This window comes from Prionailurus viverrinus, unplaced genomic scaffold, assembly GCF_022837055.1.
Source record: "Prionailurus viverrinus isolate Anna unplaced genomic scaffold, UM_Priviv_1.0 scaffold_51, whole genome shotgun sequence".
NCBI classification, from domain to species: Eukaryota; Metazoa; Chordata; class Mammalia; order Carnivora; family Felidae; genus Prionailurus; species Prionailurus viverrinus.
Window position 1 is genome coordinate 2,513,703 of NW_025927614.1, and position 16,524 is coordinate 2,530,226.

General features: G+C 44.9%; 1 protein-coding gene across 6 annotated transcripts in view; it reads left to right on the plus strand.

Annotated features, from left to right (window-relative positions):
* Positions 1 to 16,524, plus strand: part of DIP2C (disco interacting protein 2 homolog C) — a 416,214-nt gene that overhangs the window by 250,642 nt on the left and 149,048 nt on the right. For all 6 annotated transcript variants that reach the window (XM_047848086.1, XM_047848087.1, XM_047848088.1 and 3 more), the window contains one exon: positions 9,224 to 9,433. In XM_047848086.1, coding sequence (XP_047704042.1) covers positions 9,224 to 9,433 — 210 coding nt within the window. The remainder of the gene's footprint in view (positions 1 to 9,223; positions 9,434 to 16,524) is intronic.

The window sequence follows — 16,524 nt, forward strand, 5'->3', positions numbered from 1 at the left end:
ACAAATGGGTGTGTACAACATTGTTTAGAGTGTTTTGAAGTTGAATCCTGAGTGTTTGCAAGCAGTGAGAGTAATAGAAACACATACTTCAGCTCAGAGATGTGTACAACACAGTGATTCAGCATTTATGCACATTACTCAGTGCTCCCTGTGATGTGTGGTCACCGTGTCGCCATATGAAGTTAGTGCAGTGTTATTCACTGTATTCCCCATGCTGCACCTTCTGTTTCCGTGACTCTATTTCATAACTGGAAGTTTGTAACTTCTTTTTTTTAATGTTTATTTTTGAGAGACAGACAGACAGAATGTGAGCGGAGGAGGGGCAGAGAGAGAGAGGAAGACACAGAATCTGAGATGGGCTCCAGGCTCCGAGCCGTCAGCACAGAGCCTGATGCGGGGCTCAAACTTATGAACTGGGAGATCCTGAGCTGAGCTGAAGTTGGACACTTAACCGACTGAGCCACCCAGGTGCTCCTGGAAGTTTGTAGCTTCTAATCCTCTTTACCTATTCTGCCTATCCCCCAACCCACCTCCCCTCTGGAACCACCAGTTCTCCATATTTGAGTCTGTTTCTGGTTTTTGTTCATTTGTTGCGGTTTTTAGATTCCATATACAAGTGAAATCTTACAGTATTTTGTCTTTCTCCGACATTCCACTGAGTATAATGCCTTCTAGGCACACCCATGTTGTTGCAAATGGCAAGATTTCATTCTTTTATATGACTAATATTCCATTGTACGGATAGCACATCCTCATTCATCATATGCTGGACACTTAAGTTGCTTCCATATCTTGCTTATTGTAAATAATGCAACAAAAGACATAGGGGTGCATATATCTTTTTGAATTAGTATTTTCATTTTCCTCTGATAAATACTCAGAAGCAGAATTGCTGGATCATATGATAGTTCTGTTTTTTGAGGAACCTCCATACTGTTTTCCACAGTGGCTGCACCAGTTTGCATTCCCACCAAGAGTGAAAGAGGCTTCCTCTTTCTCCACATCCTCGCCAACATTTGTGATTTATTGTCTTTTTGATACTAGCCATTATGACAGATGTGATAAGATACCTGATTTTGATTCGTGTTTCCCTGATGGCAAGTGATGATGAGCATCTTTTCATGTGTTGGCCATCTTTTGTCTTCTCTGGAAAATGTCTTTTGAGGTCCTCTGCCCATTTTTACTCAGATAGTTTGGATTATTATTATTTTTTGGTCTTGAGTTTTATGAGTTCTTTATATATTTATTTGGATATTAACCCCTGATCAGATACATGATTTACAAATATCTTCTCCCATTCAGTAGGTTGCTTTTTCTGTGCAAAGCTTTCTTTCACTGTGCAAAGCTTTTCAGTTGTATAGTCTTAATTCCTTATTTTTGCTTTTGTTTCCCTTGTGTGAGGAGACATGTCCAAAAAATATTGCTAAGACCTATGTCTAGGAGTCTACTGGCTGTTTTTTACAGGAGTTTTATTGTTTTAGATGTCACATCTAAACATCTAGGTCTGTAATCCATTGTGAGTTCATATAAGAAAGTGGTCTGTAATCCATTGTGAGTTCGTATAAGAAAGTGGTCTAGTTTCACTCTTTTACCTGTTGTCCAGTTTTCCCAACACCATTTGTTAAAGGGACTGTCTTTTTAGGGCGCCTGGGTGGCTCAGTCAGTTAAGCATCCGACTTAAGCTCAGGTCATGATCTCGCGGTTCACAAATTCGAGCCCCGCGTTAGGCTCTGTGCTGACAGTTCAGCGCCTGGAGCCTGCTTCAGATTCTGTGTCTCCTTATCTCTCTCTGCCCCTCCCTTGCTTGCACTCTGTGTGCATCCGTCCGTCCCTGTCTCTCTCTGTCTCTCTCAAAAATAAACATAAAAAAAAGACTGTCTTTTCTCCATTGCATATTCTTGCCCCCTTTGTCATAGATTAGTTGACCATATAAACAGGGGTTCATTTCTGGACTCTCTGTTCTGCTAATGTGGTGAAAAGTTTTATTTTGTATGTGTTTTTGTAACAGAATGCGCTTACAAGGATAACAAACCCACTTAAAGTATTTTAACTAGATGTTTGGAACTAGACAGCATTCAAAGAGATTGACATTTTTCTGAGCTACGTTTTTTATGAGAAATGTTGAGTTTAAAATGCAAGAAACAATGTGATTATGTATGTGCCTTTTCACACATTGAACCTATCCTCAGAAATGTTATTTTATTGTACATGATGAAAGACAAAACTCTAGGAAATCAAACATTGTACGTATATCTTTACGAAATATAAAAGAACGTTACTGGGAGTATAATTTTGGTGAAATATTTCCATTTAGTTAGCCCTTGCTTGTATGCCATGTAATACATTTTGTAAACTGTCATTCAAAGGTCCTGGTGATAATATCACACGGGATAGTTTCATACAATCAAATGCCAGCTCCATCATCATAAAATTTTTATTTACAACCTGTTTTGTGCGTAGCAGTACTCTACCTGTTTATAACCATACTTGCTTGAACAAAACCTTGGGGCTGAGCTCTATTTTCTCTCATTCTTTTTTCCTTCGTTGCTTTAACACTGATGAGTTAAAACTCATCTCATGTCCTCTGATCTTCAGAGCATATTCCTGAAATACATATTTTCTCTGTGAAATGACTGGTCACTGAGCAGTGTAACCAACCAGTATCACTGTTACACTGACAGTCTTTTACAGGTGAAGCTTTCCTTTAGTTTTCACATTTAAAAATATAATAAGAATTTTCCAGCAATTCTGTTTCTACTCATAATGAAATAACCTCTACTGGACTAACCCATGCACTGTAAATAACTATAAAACTGCCCCAAATGAATGGGGCAGCTGTTTTTAAGCCACGGACATCCAGCAGTGAGAGACTAACCTGAGAGCAGGAAAACTTGCGAGGTGAGCCCCACAGTTCACAGTTTTCTGCCTGGAGAAGTTTTTAGACCATGGCCCAGTGATTGAGATCTGAGCAAGGCCAGTAGTTCTGCTAAGTTGAGGAGGCAGAGATCTGAGTTCAAGCAGATGACAGGATTGGAGCTTTCTGCAGATCCACACTAGCAAAGAATCACTCCATGTCTGCTCAACGTCCGACTGCTTGCTAAAATAAGAATCACAAGGCTTTAGAGGAAGATTATAGAATCCAGAGTCTCCTCCACATACCATCCACAATGTGTACTGCTCGGTAAACAGTCACTAGACATGAAGAGATACAGGAAATGTGATCTGTGGCCACAGGAAAAGGAGTCAACATAAAATGAACATAAGATGGCCTCATTGTGCTCTTGGTAACCACTAATCATCTGCGGCTGGTGTTAATTGTATTTGCTGTAAGTGTGAAATTCATGCCAGATTTTGAAGAGTTAATATGAAAAAAATCACTGGAAGGTATTTAATTTTCATATTTATTATTTATTAAAGCAACAATGTTTGGAATATTTAGTGATAAATAAAAATACATTTAAAAAGTTAATTGTATCTATTTTTTAACGTGGCTACTAGAAAGTTTAAAACTATGTTATGAGACTCCTATTTCTGTTGGAGAGGTCTGGTTTTAGATGTTTGATATAGTGGAAGATGGAGTTTTAAAATCTGATTATAAACATTCAGGGAATCGAATTAAAATATGTTAAAGTACTGAAGGAAAATATTGTCTCAATACGTGAGCTGAGTAGAGAAAGGGAAAAATACTTTTTTTTAAATTAATGGAGACTCTAGAACAGTAAAGTTCTCACTAAGGTGAGACTTCACTGGATTGGCTTAACATCAGATTGGAGAAGGAGGAAGATGAAGGTGTCTGTAAACCTGAAGAGACACGAAGAGAAATTAACCAAACTGAAGAGCGGGGAGACATAATTAAAGTTAACAGAAGAACCTCAAGTATTATGGTACAATGTTACCCACTTATTTGGAACCCAAGAAGGAAAAGAGGAGAGGGCAGAAGAAATATTTGAAGAAACAATAGTCGAGAACTTCTCAGACTGCTATAAAATCCACCTTATAGATCCCAGAAGTTCAGTGAACCCAAAGCAGGATAAGTTAAAAAAAATCATACCTCAGTTCTCAGTGGTCAAAGTGCTGAAATCCCATGATTAAGAGGAAATCTTGAAAGTAATTGGAGGAAAACCTATACCACATACAAGAGCACATCCTATGAATGATGAATGACCTACAAAAGACACTATATAGAGAGACTGGAAGACAGTATAAAGCCATATTTAAAGTCCTAAAGGGAAAAAACAAAACTCATATTCAGAGAAAATATCCTTAATAAACAAGGATGGAATGAAGACATAATGAGACATGAGAAGTGAGAGAATATAGTGCCAGGAGGACTGCACTGCAGACATGCTAACGGATGTCATTTAGGCTGATGGGAAATGATGTTAGATGAAAAATGTAATCGGTAAAAAGGAAAAAACACTGGAAATAGTAAATAATTGGGCAAACAGAATACTATGTTTTCCTATTGTAATTTGCTTTAAAACAATAAGGAGGGGTGAGTGGCATTATACTGTTGTGTGGCTATTACTTTTGTGAAGTAGGTAGACTGTGAACAGTAGAAAATGTATAGTGTCAGGTGTATTCGGAGTAGAGGTGAAAGAGAAAGTTTATAGTGTCAGATTTGAAGAATAAACAGAATATTGACCCCATATAGACCCATTAAGGATGCATAGCTGTTAGCCTTACATCAACCACTAAAAAAAAAAAAAAAGTACAAGTAAGATTTAATAGAAGACACAAAATGAAACTAAAAAAATGTGGTTAAAGAACATAGGAAAAATCAGCAGATATAAAAAATAGGTGGAATGAATGAAAAATAGCAAAATGCTAGATTTTAGCACATTTATATCATTGATTATGATAATTCTAAATGGACCAAACACCCAATTAAAAGATTGGGATTGTCAGACTGGGTAAAAAAGGAAGATACATCTATATGTCTTCTATAAGAGATACAGCCGTGTTTTTTAAAGTAAACTCCACCCCTAACATGGGGCTCGAACTCACAACCCTGAGATCAAGAGTCACATGCTCTACCCACTGATCCAGCCAGGACACATTTAAGTCAAAAATGAAGATAGTTAAAAATACAAGGTTGAAAAACTATACAGTGGAAACATTAAATATAAAGCATACAAGTCTTTCTTAATATCAAAGTAGATGGCAAGACATAGTAATACAAGATGTACAGTGGGACCTTACATAATGGAAATGAACAATTTATCCGTAAGATGTAATAATGAATACTTGCATACGTAAAAGAGCAGTATAATTTATAAAGCAGAAGCTGGAATAGTGAGGGGGAATAGAAAAGTCAAGAATAATAACTAGAGATTTAAAAAATACCTTTCTTAGTAATTGGTCAAAACAACACGGTCATCCAGCTTGATGCAGTTGCTGTTCACAGAATATTATACTCAACTACTGTGGGACACACATTCACCTTTAATACATTTCTTGAGGTGTAATTTGCAGTCCACAAAATTAACTATTGTAAGTGTGTGACTCAGTGATTTTTAATAAATACATAGATAATGCTGTCATTGCCATAATCTAGTTTTAGAACATTTCCACCACTCCACAAGTTTCCTTGTGCCCATTTGCAGTTAATTCCCCTTACAACATTCAGCCATAGGGGCCTCTGGTCTGATTTCTATGCCTCTGTAAATATTCTGGAAATTTTGTAAATAAAATGATAAAATGTGTTCTTTTGCATCTTCTTTAGCATAATTTTTTGAGCATCTTCCATGTTGTAGCATGCATCAGTTCATTCCTTCTTGTTGAACTGTATCCTGTTAGATAGGTACGCCACGTTTTGTTTACCCGTGACTAGTTGGTAGATATTGAGCTTGTTTCCAGCTTTTGGCTATCATGGATAATACTGCTCTCCACATTTATGTACATATGTTTGCATCAACACATATCGTTTATTAACGAATCCTATAGTTATTTTATGCTTAACTTTCAGGAAACTGCCAGACTGTTTCTATATGGGCACTGCCATTTTACATTCGCACTAGCAATGTAGGAGGATTTGTTTCTCAACATCCTTACACACGTTTATATTGTCTGTATTTTTTATTGTAGCCATTCTGGTAGATATGAAATGCTATCTCATTGTGGTTTTAATTTGCATTTTCCTAATGGGCTTATTTGCTGTTTGTATATCTTCATTGGTTGAGTGTTCACACTCTCCCATTTTTTATGTGAGTTGTCTCCTCACTAGTTAACAGTTCTTCATATAATCTGAATACAAATCCTGAACCAGATTCACAATTTTCAAACTATGTTTTGTCTCCCATTAATTGCGTCTAGTATCTATATAAAGATATTTTGTATCTTTATCTTGTATTCTGTGACCTTGCTAAATGTATTAATTGAAGAATTTAGTGTGTGTCTTGGGACTTTTTACATAAAAGATCATATTAAATTGACTAAAGACAGTTTTAATGTTTCCTTTCCAATCTGGATGCCTTGAAGTTATTCTTTTTGCTTTATTTCACTGGCTGGAGGTTTGCAAATAATGTTGAATAGAAGTGGTAAGAGGGGGCATCCTTACCTTAGTCTTGATTTTAGGAGCTGCACGTTTAATCTTTTAACATTAAATGCAGTGTCAGCTATGCGTTTTCACAGATGCCCTGTGTCAGGTCGAGGAAATTTCTTTCTATTCCTGCTTTGTTGAAAGGTTTTATCATAAGTTAGTTTTAGATTTTGTGAAATGCTTTTTCTGTGACTTTGAAAGTTAACTTAGGGTTTTTGTCCCTTTATCCTACTAATAGGGTGCATAACGTTAATTGACTTTTGAATGTCACCACTTGGTCCTAATGTGTACTATCCATTTTATATTTTGCTCGATTCTGTTAGCTAATATGTTTTGAGGATTTTTGTGTCTGTATCATGAGGGATATTTTTCTGTAGTTTTCTTGTGAAAGGATGGGGTGGGAATGAAAGATTGACAGTAAAGAAGCGTAAGAATACTTTTTGGGAGGATAATAATATTTGGATGGATGTAGGGGTATGTGCGTTTCTCAAAAATCGTAAGTCTGAGGGCTTGAACGTTTTTCCAGATGAGATACAGATGGCCAATAATAGCATGAAAAATTGCCCAGCATCAGTGGTCATTAGGGAAACACAAATCAAAACTACAATGAGATACGACTTCACACCCACTAGAATGGCTACTGTCAAAAACCAGAAAATTACAAGTGGTTGGTGAGGATGGGGAGAAATTCAAACCTTTGTGCACTGTTGGTGGGAACACCCCTATGGCAAAAAGTATGGCAGTTACTTAAAAAATGCTACATGACCCAGCAATTCTACTTTTGGGTCTGCACCCAAAGGAATTGAAATATCTTAAAGAGATATTTGTACACTCATATTCATAGCATTATTCGAAATAGCTAAGACATCGAAGCAACCCCTTGTCTGTCCACAGATGGATGCGTAAGCAAAATGTGCTACATACGTGAAATAGGTTATCATTCACCCTTAGGAAAGAAATTGTGCAGTGTGCCACAATATGGATGAGCCTTGAGGATGTTACGCAGAATGAAATGAGCCACGCACAAAGACAAATACTGTATGAAAACACTTGTGTGAGGTACTTAAAGTGGCCCCAGTTGTATAAGGAGAAAGCAAAATGGTGGTTCCCAGGGCCTTTGGGGAAGGGAGAATGGAGGGTCATTGTTTAACGGGGACAGAGTTTCAGATTTGCAAGATGAAGAGAAATACTGAAATGGTGGGTACAGTTGCACAGATTATAAGTGTATTTGGTATCACTGAATTTCTACTTAAAAATGGTTACAGTGGTAAATTTTATGTTGTATTTTACCACAATCACAAAAACAAAAACGAAAGAAGCCTTAAGCCTGAATACAAAAAAATGTGTAAATTTTCTTTAAATTATAATCCCACTATTTCACAAAGCAGAGCAGAGGGAGAGAATTTGTTGGTCTTCTGATACTGCTGCTTTTCTAACAAATTCCTAACAAACTTCCAAAAATTTTCCAGAGAGCTTGGCCATATCACAATGATAATAAAATATGAATGTCAGTGTCCTTCACAAATACTGTTGTGTTGGAAAAAACAAAAGTCCGTGTCTTGATTTAAGACACATTGTCATTTCCCTTGTTCTCCTTAGATGTTCTCGAGCTGCTCCGGTCTCTACTTCCTCCTGGTGTACCTCACCCGTGGTAGGACCCAGAAGCTGTTCTTACATGAGGATTTAAATAACAAGTATACCAGTATTTCATTCTTGAAAACGTCACGGCTGCTAGGGAAATCATGTTACGTAAAAATAGTTCTATCACTTTTAATGAAAAAAAGTGATGTGTTTGATCTCAATCCAAGTTGCACAGTATTCAGAGAGGAAAATAAATCAAGTGAATAGTGAAAAATTTTAACAGAAATGAGCGTTAAAGCAAATACGTTTAGTTTACTCATGTAATGTGCTGACATACTATCCTCACTACAGGAGGAAGCAAAGCCTTGGTGGGAAAGAGATGGGGGTCATTCTAACGTCTACACCACTATCCTTGCTGACAACTTACTCTTTGTGGAGGGACGTGGTTACCTTTACTCACACAAAATTTAAAAATACAGCTCAGAGGGCATCTTGTTGGCTCATTCGGTTGAGCGTCCAACTCTTGATCTCGGCTGAGCTTATGATCTCGCGATTTGTAAGTTCCAGCCCCTGTGTCAGGCTTGCTGATGTCAGCACGGGCCTGCTTTGGATCCTCTGTCCCTCTCTCTCTCTGCCTGTCTTCAGCTCATGCTTTCTCTCTCTCTCTCTGTCAAAAATAAATAAACATAACAATACAGCCCAGAGAAGTACCTCAGGTCTAAACAAGGGCTACAGTCACACTTTGAAACACATGGAAGTTCAATGTCTCAGAAAATGCCGCCCCCATCCTTCTCGCTTGCTGTAAGCATGCCTAGAAACAGTTGGCTTCTTCGCAAACTGAGTGAAGAAAATAGGTGAGTATGTCTCTGCCCAAGATTGTAATGTCAAAAAAACAAAACAAAACAAAAAAACCCTTTTTGTAGCATATTTATTTAAGGTGTTTTCGATGAGAAAAATCATTATACCAAAATATTCGTTCTCTGAGATCTGTGACTTTTCAAGTGTCGAAAGCACAAAGCATCGGCGGTTAGCGTGTGTTGGTGGCGTTTGCCCTGGTGTTTGTCTCTTTGCCGTGATGCATAGCAGATCTGTCTCTCGCAGATACCTCTTCTGGCTCGGAAGACGAAGGCTCGGTGCAGGGAGACTCCCAGGGGACCCCCACCTCCAGCCAGGGCAGCATCAACATGGAGCACTGGATCAGCCAGGCCATCCACGGCTCCACCACGTCCACGACCTCTTCCTCCTCCACCCAAAGTGGGGGGAGCGGCGCCGCCCACAGACTGGCCGACGTCATGGCCCAGACGCACATAGGTGAGTGCCTCGCTGTGGTCGTCCCGAAGCCGGTGGCCATCTAGTAGCCGTGGTCTTGGTGTCTGTGGATTCATCTGTGCATCTCAGCCGCGGAATCCATTCGAGGGACGGCACAGAGCCCGGCTCCAACCCTTCAGCTGCTTTGCTGCTTTCGTTTTTCTGTTTTGTGAAGTTGGCTTTTCACTGCCCCCAGTGTCCCTGACAGCGAGGATGTCGGGCTTTCTGCTCGTAAAGGAAACGTTCTCAAGCATTGCTTGAAATGTTTGAAAATACTGTGAAAGGAGGGTAAGAATTACTAGCAGAAAAGAGAGGGCGTTGGATGAGCCGCAGTGCTGTCTGAATCGTAGACACAGGAGGTACGTGCCGCGAAATGAGGCCTTATCCAGTGTGGACGGGAGGAGTATGGCATCCAGATCTGTTCTCACCCAGTCTTAGTTGTGGATTAAGATTTTTCAACTCCCAATAAAAATCTTTCACAGAGTGAACTACGTGCTTTGAATGTGGTTCCGGGATAGCTCAGGAAGGTCCCCATTAAAATAGCAATGTGGGCAGGGCTCACCTCGCTCACAGGACACACACTCCTCACGGTGCTTGTCGACACCATGCCCTCCTCGCCACGGCAAACCTCGTGTCTGCAGAAAGCCCAAATTTAGGAAACAGGTAAAGGTAGTGAATTAAGTACTCGACAGACATCTCAGACGCACAAGCTTTTATTTCTAGATTATTAGCTACTTGGCAGAGTTCAGAGAAACTCAAACCACTTTCTTCGGACTTTGCCCCAAGAGCACTTGCTCTGAATGAAGTCAGAGTTAACCTCGCTGGTAACAGTGTCAGCAGTGCGCCCTCGATTCTACTGTAGATGCTCAGGCAGCCGGTCAGGAGAGCTGGCTCTGGCCTCTGTTGCCACATGAATGGCTGCTGGCAGCTTCAGAAGCCCCTTTTCCTGCTCTAGTTGTTTAGTGGGGAAAAAAAGAATAATGATTTCTTTCCTTTGGTCCTCTGAGAGCTGTCGTGAGTACAAAGAAAATAGGAAAATTCTGCCTTTTTGTAAAGTAACAGTCCGATGCCAAGTGGTCGTATTAGAGTTCACTTTTCTATCCTCAGGTGACAGTGACACAGTTTTGTGAGCACCAAGAACTCCGTTTGGGATCAGAGTAAGCTAAAAATTACACAGAGACGTGTGCCCGTGAAAGAGATGAGGTTTCATCGTGCGGGACCTGAGAGAGTGTCTGTGCATGTCGCGTGGCTCCCGTGTGGGTGGTGTGACGCGGAAGGCTGTCCACCTGTGCTGCTCACCCCGACCTGGGGGAGTGTGTACGGTGTGATTCACCTCCCTTGTAAAGAAGCCTCAAATTTTACCGTGAGACACACGGAACGTCCCCGCATCTGGCTGTCCCTTTGTGACGTGACCTGTGACGTCCTGGAGGAAGGTCCGGTTGCAGGGTTAGATTTATCCAGACTGTAAGAGGCTGCATGACTCATGTGCTTCATGTCTCAGCAGAACCTAAAAATAGCTGTTGGGTGTGTGACGTCACAGTCCTCTCTAATTTGGCGCAAAGATCAGTTCCTAGGATACCTGGAAATTTTCTGTCCGTGTGAAAAATTTGAAAGAAAGCAGTGGCAAAACAGAATAAAACGAGGAAGAGGAGACCTACAGCTACATGGCGAAGCAGACAACGTGGAAAGTCCTAGAACTGGCAGCATTTACCCTCTTGTTGAGACTCTGAGAAGTCTAGAGTGTGAGGGTGTGACCGTGCGTGTGTGTGTGTGTGTGAGGGCAGAATGTAAGAATGTGCGTGAGTGTGTTGGGAGTGTATACGTGCATGTGTATATGAGTGTGTGTACATATGTGTGGAAGTATGTATGAGAGACTGTGTGTGTGAGGGAGGGTGTGCACAAGAGAATGCACATGTGTGTGTTGTGAGAGTGTGTATATATAAATGTGTGTGCACCTGCATATGAGACTGTGTGTGTGTTCGCAGAGTAAGCCCACCAGCACCGTACCCCTCATCCCGCTCGGTGAGATACTTGCTGGAGGGACAGACCCTGCTGCTCCCTGATTGGGGGAGGAAAGCCTGGTGGTTACAGACAACAGAGGCCAACAAGGGTCTGCCACAAAGTGGGCTGTTCTACCTTGTTGAAGCAAAATCCCACGGGTTTCCACCCTGACCGTGTACATAGGGACCCCACACGTGTGTCCCCAAAGTCAGGCCAGCTCCTTGTATGGTGTGAAGCCCCCTCCAGGAGGTTTTCCTCCCTGCGGCTCTGCTTCCTGTGGGTTCTCGTGTGGTGTGCCGTCGCGAGGATGGAGGCCTCCAGGATGCAACACGGGGCCCCGGGTGACGCCGCTCCCCGCTCGTCAGGCAAGGGCCCTTGTTCCAGTGAGTACCAGAATGTTTTGGATCATTACTAGGCGGTATTCATTCAGAACTCTGTGCATGTCACATGCTTGAGACAACGGCGACAGGCAGGATTAACACCCCTCAAGTACTGTATCAGTATCGAAAGTCGAGGAGCGTCACTCAGTAGGAAAATTGGCGGAACGCTTTTAAACTCCAGGAGGCTTGTTCACAAAAAGCGTGAGAGGAAAATGAATGTTACTACACGGAAGTGGAAAATTTGGGCAGAAACTATTGGTACATTTCTAGACGAAGAAGTAAGAACAAAGCAGAATAGATAATGTAGTTGTACATTTATAATAAAATTTGTACGTTCAGCAAATAGACTTTGGCTTGAGCTCTTGTCTCTCATTTTGTGGCCACAGGTACCGTGGCGGTGAGGTCTGTGTCACCCTTTGCTGACTGACACAGTGGAGGCATCATCACTGGGGTTCCATTAGCGTATGCTGGGTGTGTTGTCATTAGCCAGAGGTTCACAGAAGTAGTTGCCGTTTCCAGAGTGTTGTAGGATTCGTCGACGTGAACGCTGTGTTTGCTGTGTACCGTGTAAGCAAGGCGGTTCTCATCAGGTTTCCTGCATCTGATCCTGCTAAGAAGGTGGAGATCAGAGGGCGCTCCCACTCGCACACACTTGTTGCGTGATTAGCCCAGAGTGTGGCTGCTGTGTGTTTGTATGTAGACGCCTCTTTCCTAGGGGATTTATTCTGAGCGCTTGATAACCTACCCTCACGTATTTATGTAGAATCCTCTGAAGTACTGAATTCTCTCATAACCTCTGCATTGATACTGTTCAGACACTTAGTCTTAAAACATCAAACACCTGTCAAGGATGGTGATGTTGGCAAAGCTCGCTCACTTGAGCTGGGGTCCCCCTGCTCCGTCTCCCACAGCTAGACTACACGGCTGGCTCAGCAAGCTTTTCCTTCACGGGGCCAGAGAGTAAATGACTGAGGCTGTATGGGCCCAGCAGTGTGCTCTGATACTTCTCCTCTCTGCTCTCTAGTACCAAGGCACCTGGAAACATGAGGGCATGTCAGTGTGGCAATAAAACTCTATTTATAAAAATGGGTGGCAGGCTGTCCTATGATCATAATTTTGACACATCCTGTTCAGAGCGTTGTAAACCATGCTTCTGAGACGGCCAGAAGGAGAACCTGGACCATGTGTCCGATAACTCTGGCAGAGGGGAGACTCTGGTATCCATTATAGGCTTTGGGGGGCTCCTTTGGTGATTTGGGGCTGACAATCCCGGCTTGTGAGAAGGACCCTCCTCTCTTGTCAGGCTTCTCACCCCTGTGTCACGTTTAGGTGACAGTAAATAAAGCTGATACCTGCAGAAATACCAGGGGCGTGGAGCTAATGTCACCGCCCATGTGTTTCCATCTCCTTGGGGAACATTGTGTAACCACGGACACCTTTCCAGCAGATGTCTCGTGTCTCTGCTGTGTCTTCCTGTCTCCTTTTCTGGACAGAGGTGCTCGCTCTTCGAAGGCTCATCCTCTGCTCTGATGCTGGGTCCCAGGAGGTCGGTTCTTTCCCACCCAGCTGGGGGTGTCACTGGCACTCATGCCCTCCTGTCCCTACCCTCCCCCCAGGTGGCTCCTGTCCTGCCCTGGTGTCTCCACATTCTCGCTGACATCATGCACTCACACATGACTTGCGGTCTTCAAGGCCACCTGCTTTTCACTGATGCTCAGATCTGCATCTCCCACCAAGAAATCCTTCACGGCCCCCGTTTCCAAGTGCCTCCCGACACGGCCCACTGGCCCCTGTACCCCAAGGCCAGCGTGCCAAAGAGTTGGTCCCTCGAGGAGCAGGCTCCAGGCATTAGCATCCTCGGCTCCTCATTCCCACGAACCACGCGTGTCCACGTTCTGGGTGTTTGGCTGCCACACATGTTGCACACCTTCTTCTCTCGTGACTGCTCCTGGCCCCTCACCCTCCGTTTGGACCGTGACGGCCCCTGTGCCCTCGTGTCCTTTCCCTCCATGCTGTTCTGAGTGTGTTGCTCCTTCAGCGTTACTAGGACACAGGTCTGCTCCTGTCTCTGCAGAAGTGCGCCTGGGACCTCCACCTCTCAAAATTTTGCTTATTTGGATTTTATACTTAGAATGAAAGTACAGATTTTTGGATCCCAAAGTGTCCTAACCCTTCATGCACTGTGTGTGCCGTTCAGCAGGAATACCTCCCTGGCCTGCACAGTCACTCGGTGCACACGAGAGAGATGCGCCTTTTCTGGTTTTTTTGCAACATTTAAAAACATTTAACTCTGAAAGTAGTAACACAATTATTTACGGCTTCATGCACATGAGTTTCACAGGTTCTTTCCCAGGGCTTCGAACAGGCAGGGTTCCCACCTAAGGGAGGAGAAGGTGGAGGGAAGCCTGCAGCAGGGAGTCAGGGTGCCCTGTCACTTAGTTCCTGCAGCCCGGTGAGGGGTGGTGGCCGCCTTGTTCTGCAGTGGGGAGACTGAGGCTCAGGACAGTTGACGTGAGACTGCAGGCACCCATCTGGTCAGTGGTCAGCAGGACCAGACACAGACCTGTGGGATGTGGGGGTGCCTGCTCATGGTGCTGGTTCCCTGTCTCCTGTGGTGTCTCCGTTCGGGCGCGGCCCTGCTTGTTACAACAGAGGAGAGCTCTTTTCCAGACAAAAGCTCAGTTAAACTTTGCGTGAAGAATGAAGACTTCGGTGTCCCCATCACACCCCCACAGGGCCCGAGGTCTGTGCAGGCTTCCTGACAACTCTCGCCTCTCATCGCGGACTTGAAAGTGTGCGTGTAAAAATCCAGAGGCTCCTGTGTGAAGATGAAGGCTCCTGTTTCGATGTTAGCGTGCGCTTCCGGAGACCCGACAGTGGCTCTCACGCCTTCACGGAATCACGTAGCATCGTGTGGGCGGGAGGCGGTTCTAGGTCGGCCCCGACTCGGAACTGTGGCCGGAGAGGTGCTGGCATATAAACCGCCAGGCTGTCCTGCAGCCACGTCCGGGTCCACTCTGTGGATGTCGTGCCTACCAACTGGAAGGCAGGAGTGGGTCACCACCACCAGGAGCCGGTCGGCAGACTCCGCAGGTGAGACCGCGGGGAGTCCTCTTTCCCAGTCGGTTGTGCGTGGAGGACGGACCCAAGCGGGAAGCTGACATTCTGACTCTCGTGAGGGCCAGCCCCTTCTCTCTGGGAAGGTCCTGTGGGGCTCCCCACCACCGTTTCATCGAGGAACCACCTGGAAGGCGCACAGGCCGGAGCGGCAGGGTGGACAGAGTGGTCTCAGGGCCATGGAGCAGGGATCCGCACTGCTCCCTTCTCCACGGTAATGTTGCCAGCTTGGGGGGACTCTGGGGGAGCACTCTCCACGAGTGGAAGCCCGTAGTGTATCGTCTGTGTCGGTCAGTGGCCCTGAAGCACGTTGCCTTCTACATGCAAAAACCAGGTTTTCTGCCGTTCCTCTCTTCACTTAGAAGCCGTCTGGGGACTGAAAAATAGTTAATATGGTTTTAAAAGTGGGATCTATCACCATTTACCCTGGGGATCCCCAGGCGTACAGTCAGAATTAACGCGTCCGCCGGTGTTAGAACCAGAGGCATTTTCTCTCGGGTTGTCAGGTGTCCTTGATTTACTTCAGGTTGTGTTCATTCATTCTTTGAAGTCTTTCTACAGCCTTGGCCAAGTGCCGAGGATGCGGGCAGGTGGAGTAACCTCGGCGTCCAAGAAGGACCCAGGGGTCTGGACCTTGAGAGCTGGAAGGAGCTAGGTCAGGAGGCAGGGAGTTTCCAGGTTCAGCCGGAAGACCAGCCTCCCTCCATGCCCCCTCCTCTCCCTCCCTCCCTCCCTCCCTCCCTCCCTCTCCTCCCTCCCTCTCTCTCTCTCCTCCCTCCCTCTTTTCTCGCTCCCCCACCTCCTCTCTCCCTCCCACTCGTCTTTTTCTCTCCTTCTTTCCTCTCACTCCTCTCCCAACCCCCTTCCTTCTCTCGCCTTCCCTTCCTCCCCCTCCTCTTCCTCTCTCCCTCCTTCCTCTCCCCCCCCGTCCCAACCCCCTCCCTCTGTGTCCCTCCCTCCCACCCCCCTCCTCTCTCCTTCCCTCCTCCTCCTCTTTCTCTCTCTCCTCCTCCTTCCTCTCCCCGCTGTCCCAACCCCCTCCCTCCATCTCTCTCCCTCCCACCCCCTCCTCTCTCCCTCCCCCACCTCTTCTCTCTCCCTTCCTCTCCCCGCTGTCCCAACCCCCTCCCTCCATCTCCCTCCCTCCCACCCCCTACTCTCTCCCTCCCTCCCACCCTCCTCCTCTCTCCTTCCCTCCCCTTCTCCTCTCCTTCCCTCCCCCTCCTCTCTCTCTCTCTCTCCCTCCTTCCTCTCACCTCTCTCCCCCCTGTCCCAACCCCCTCCCTCCGTCTCCCTCCCCCCTCCTCTCTCCTTCTCTCCCCCCCTCCTCTCTCCTTCCCTCCTCCTCCTCTTTCTCTCTCTCCTCCTCCTTCCTCTCCCCCCTGTCCCAACCCCCTCCCTCCTCTCTCCCTCTCTCCCACCCCCTCCTCTCCCATTCCCTCCCTCCCACCCTCCTCCTCTCTCCTTCCCTCCCTCCCACCCTCCTCCTCTCTCCTTCCCTCCCTTTCTCCTCTCCTTCCCTCCCCCTCCTCTCTCTCTCTCCTTCCTCTCACCCCTCTCTCCCCCCTGTCCCAACCCCCTCCCTCCGTCTCCCTC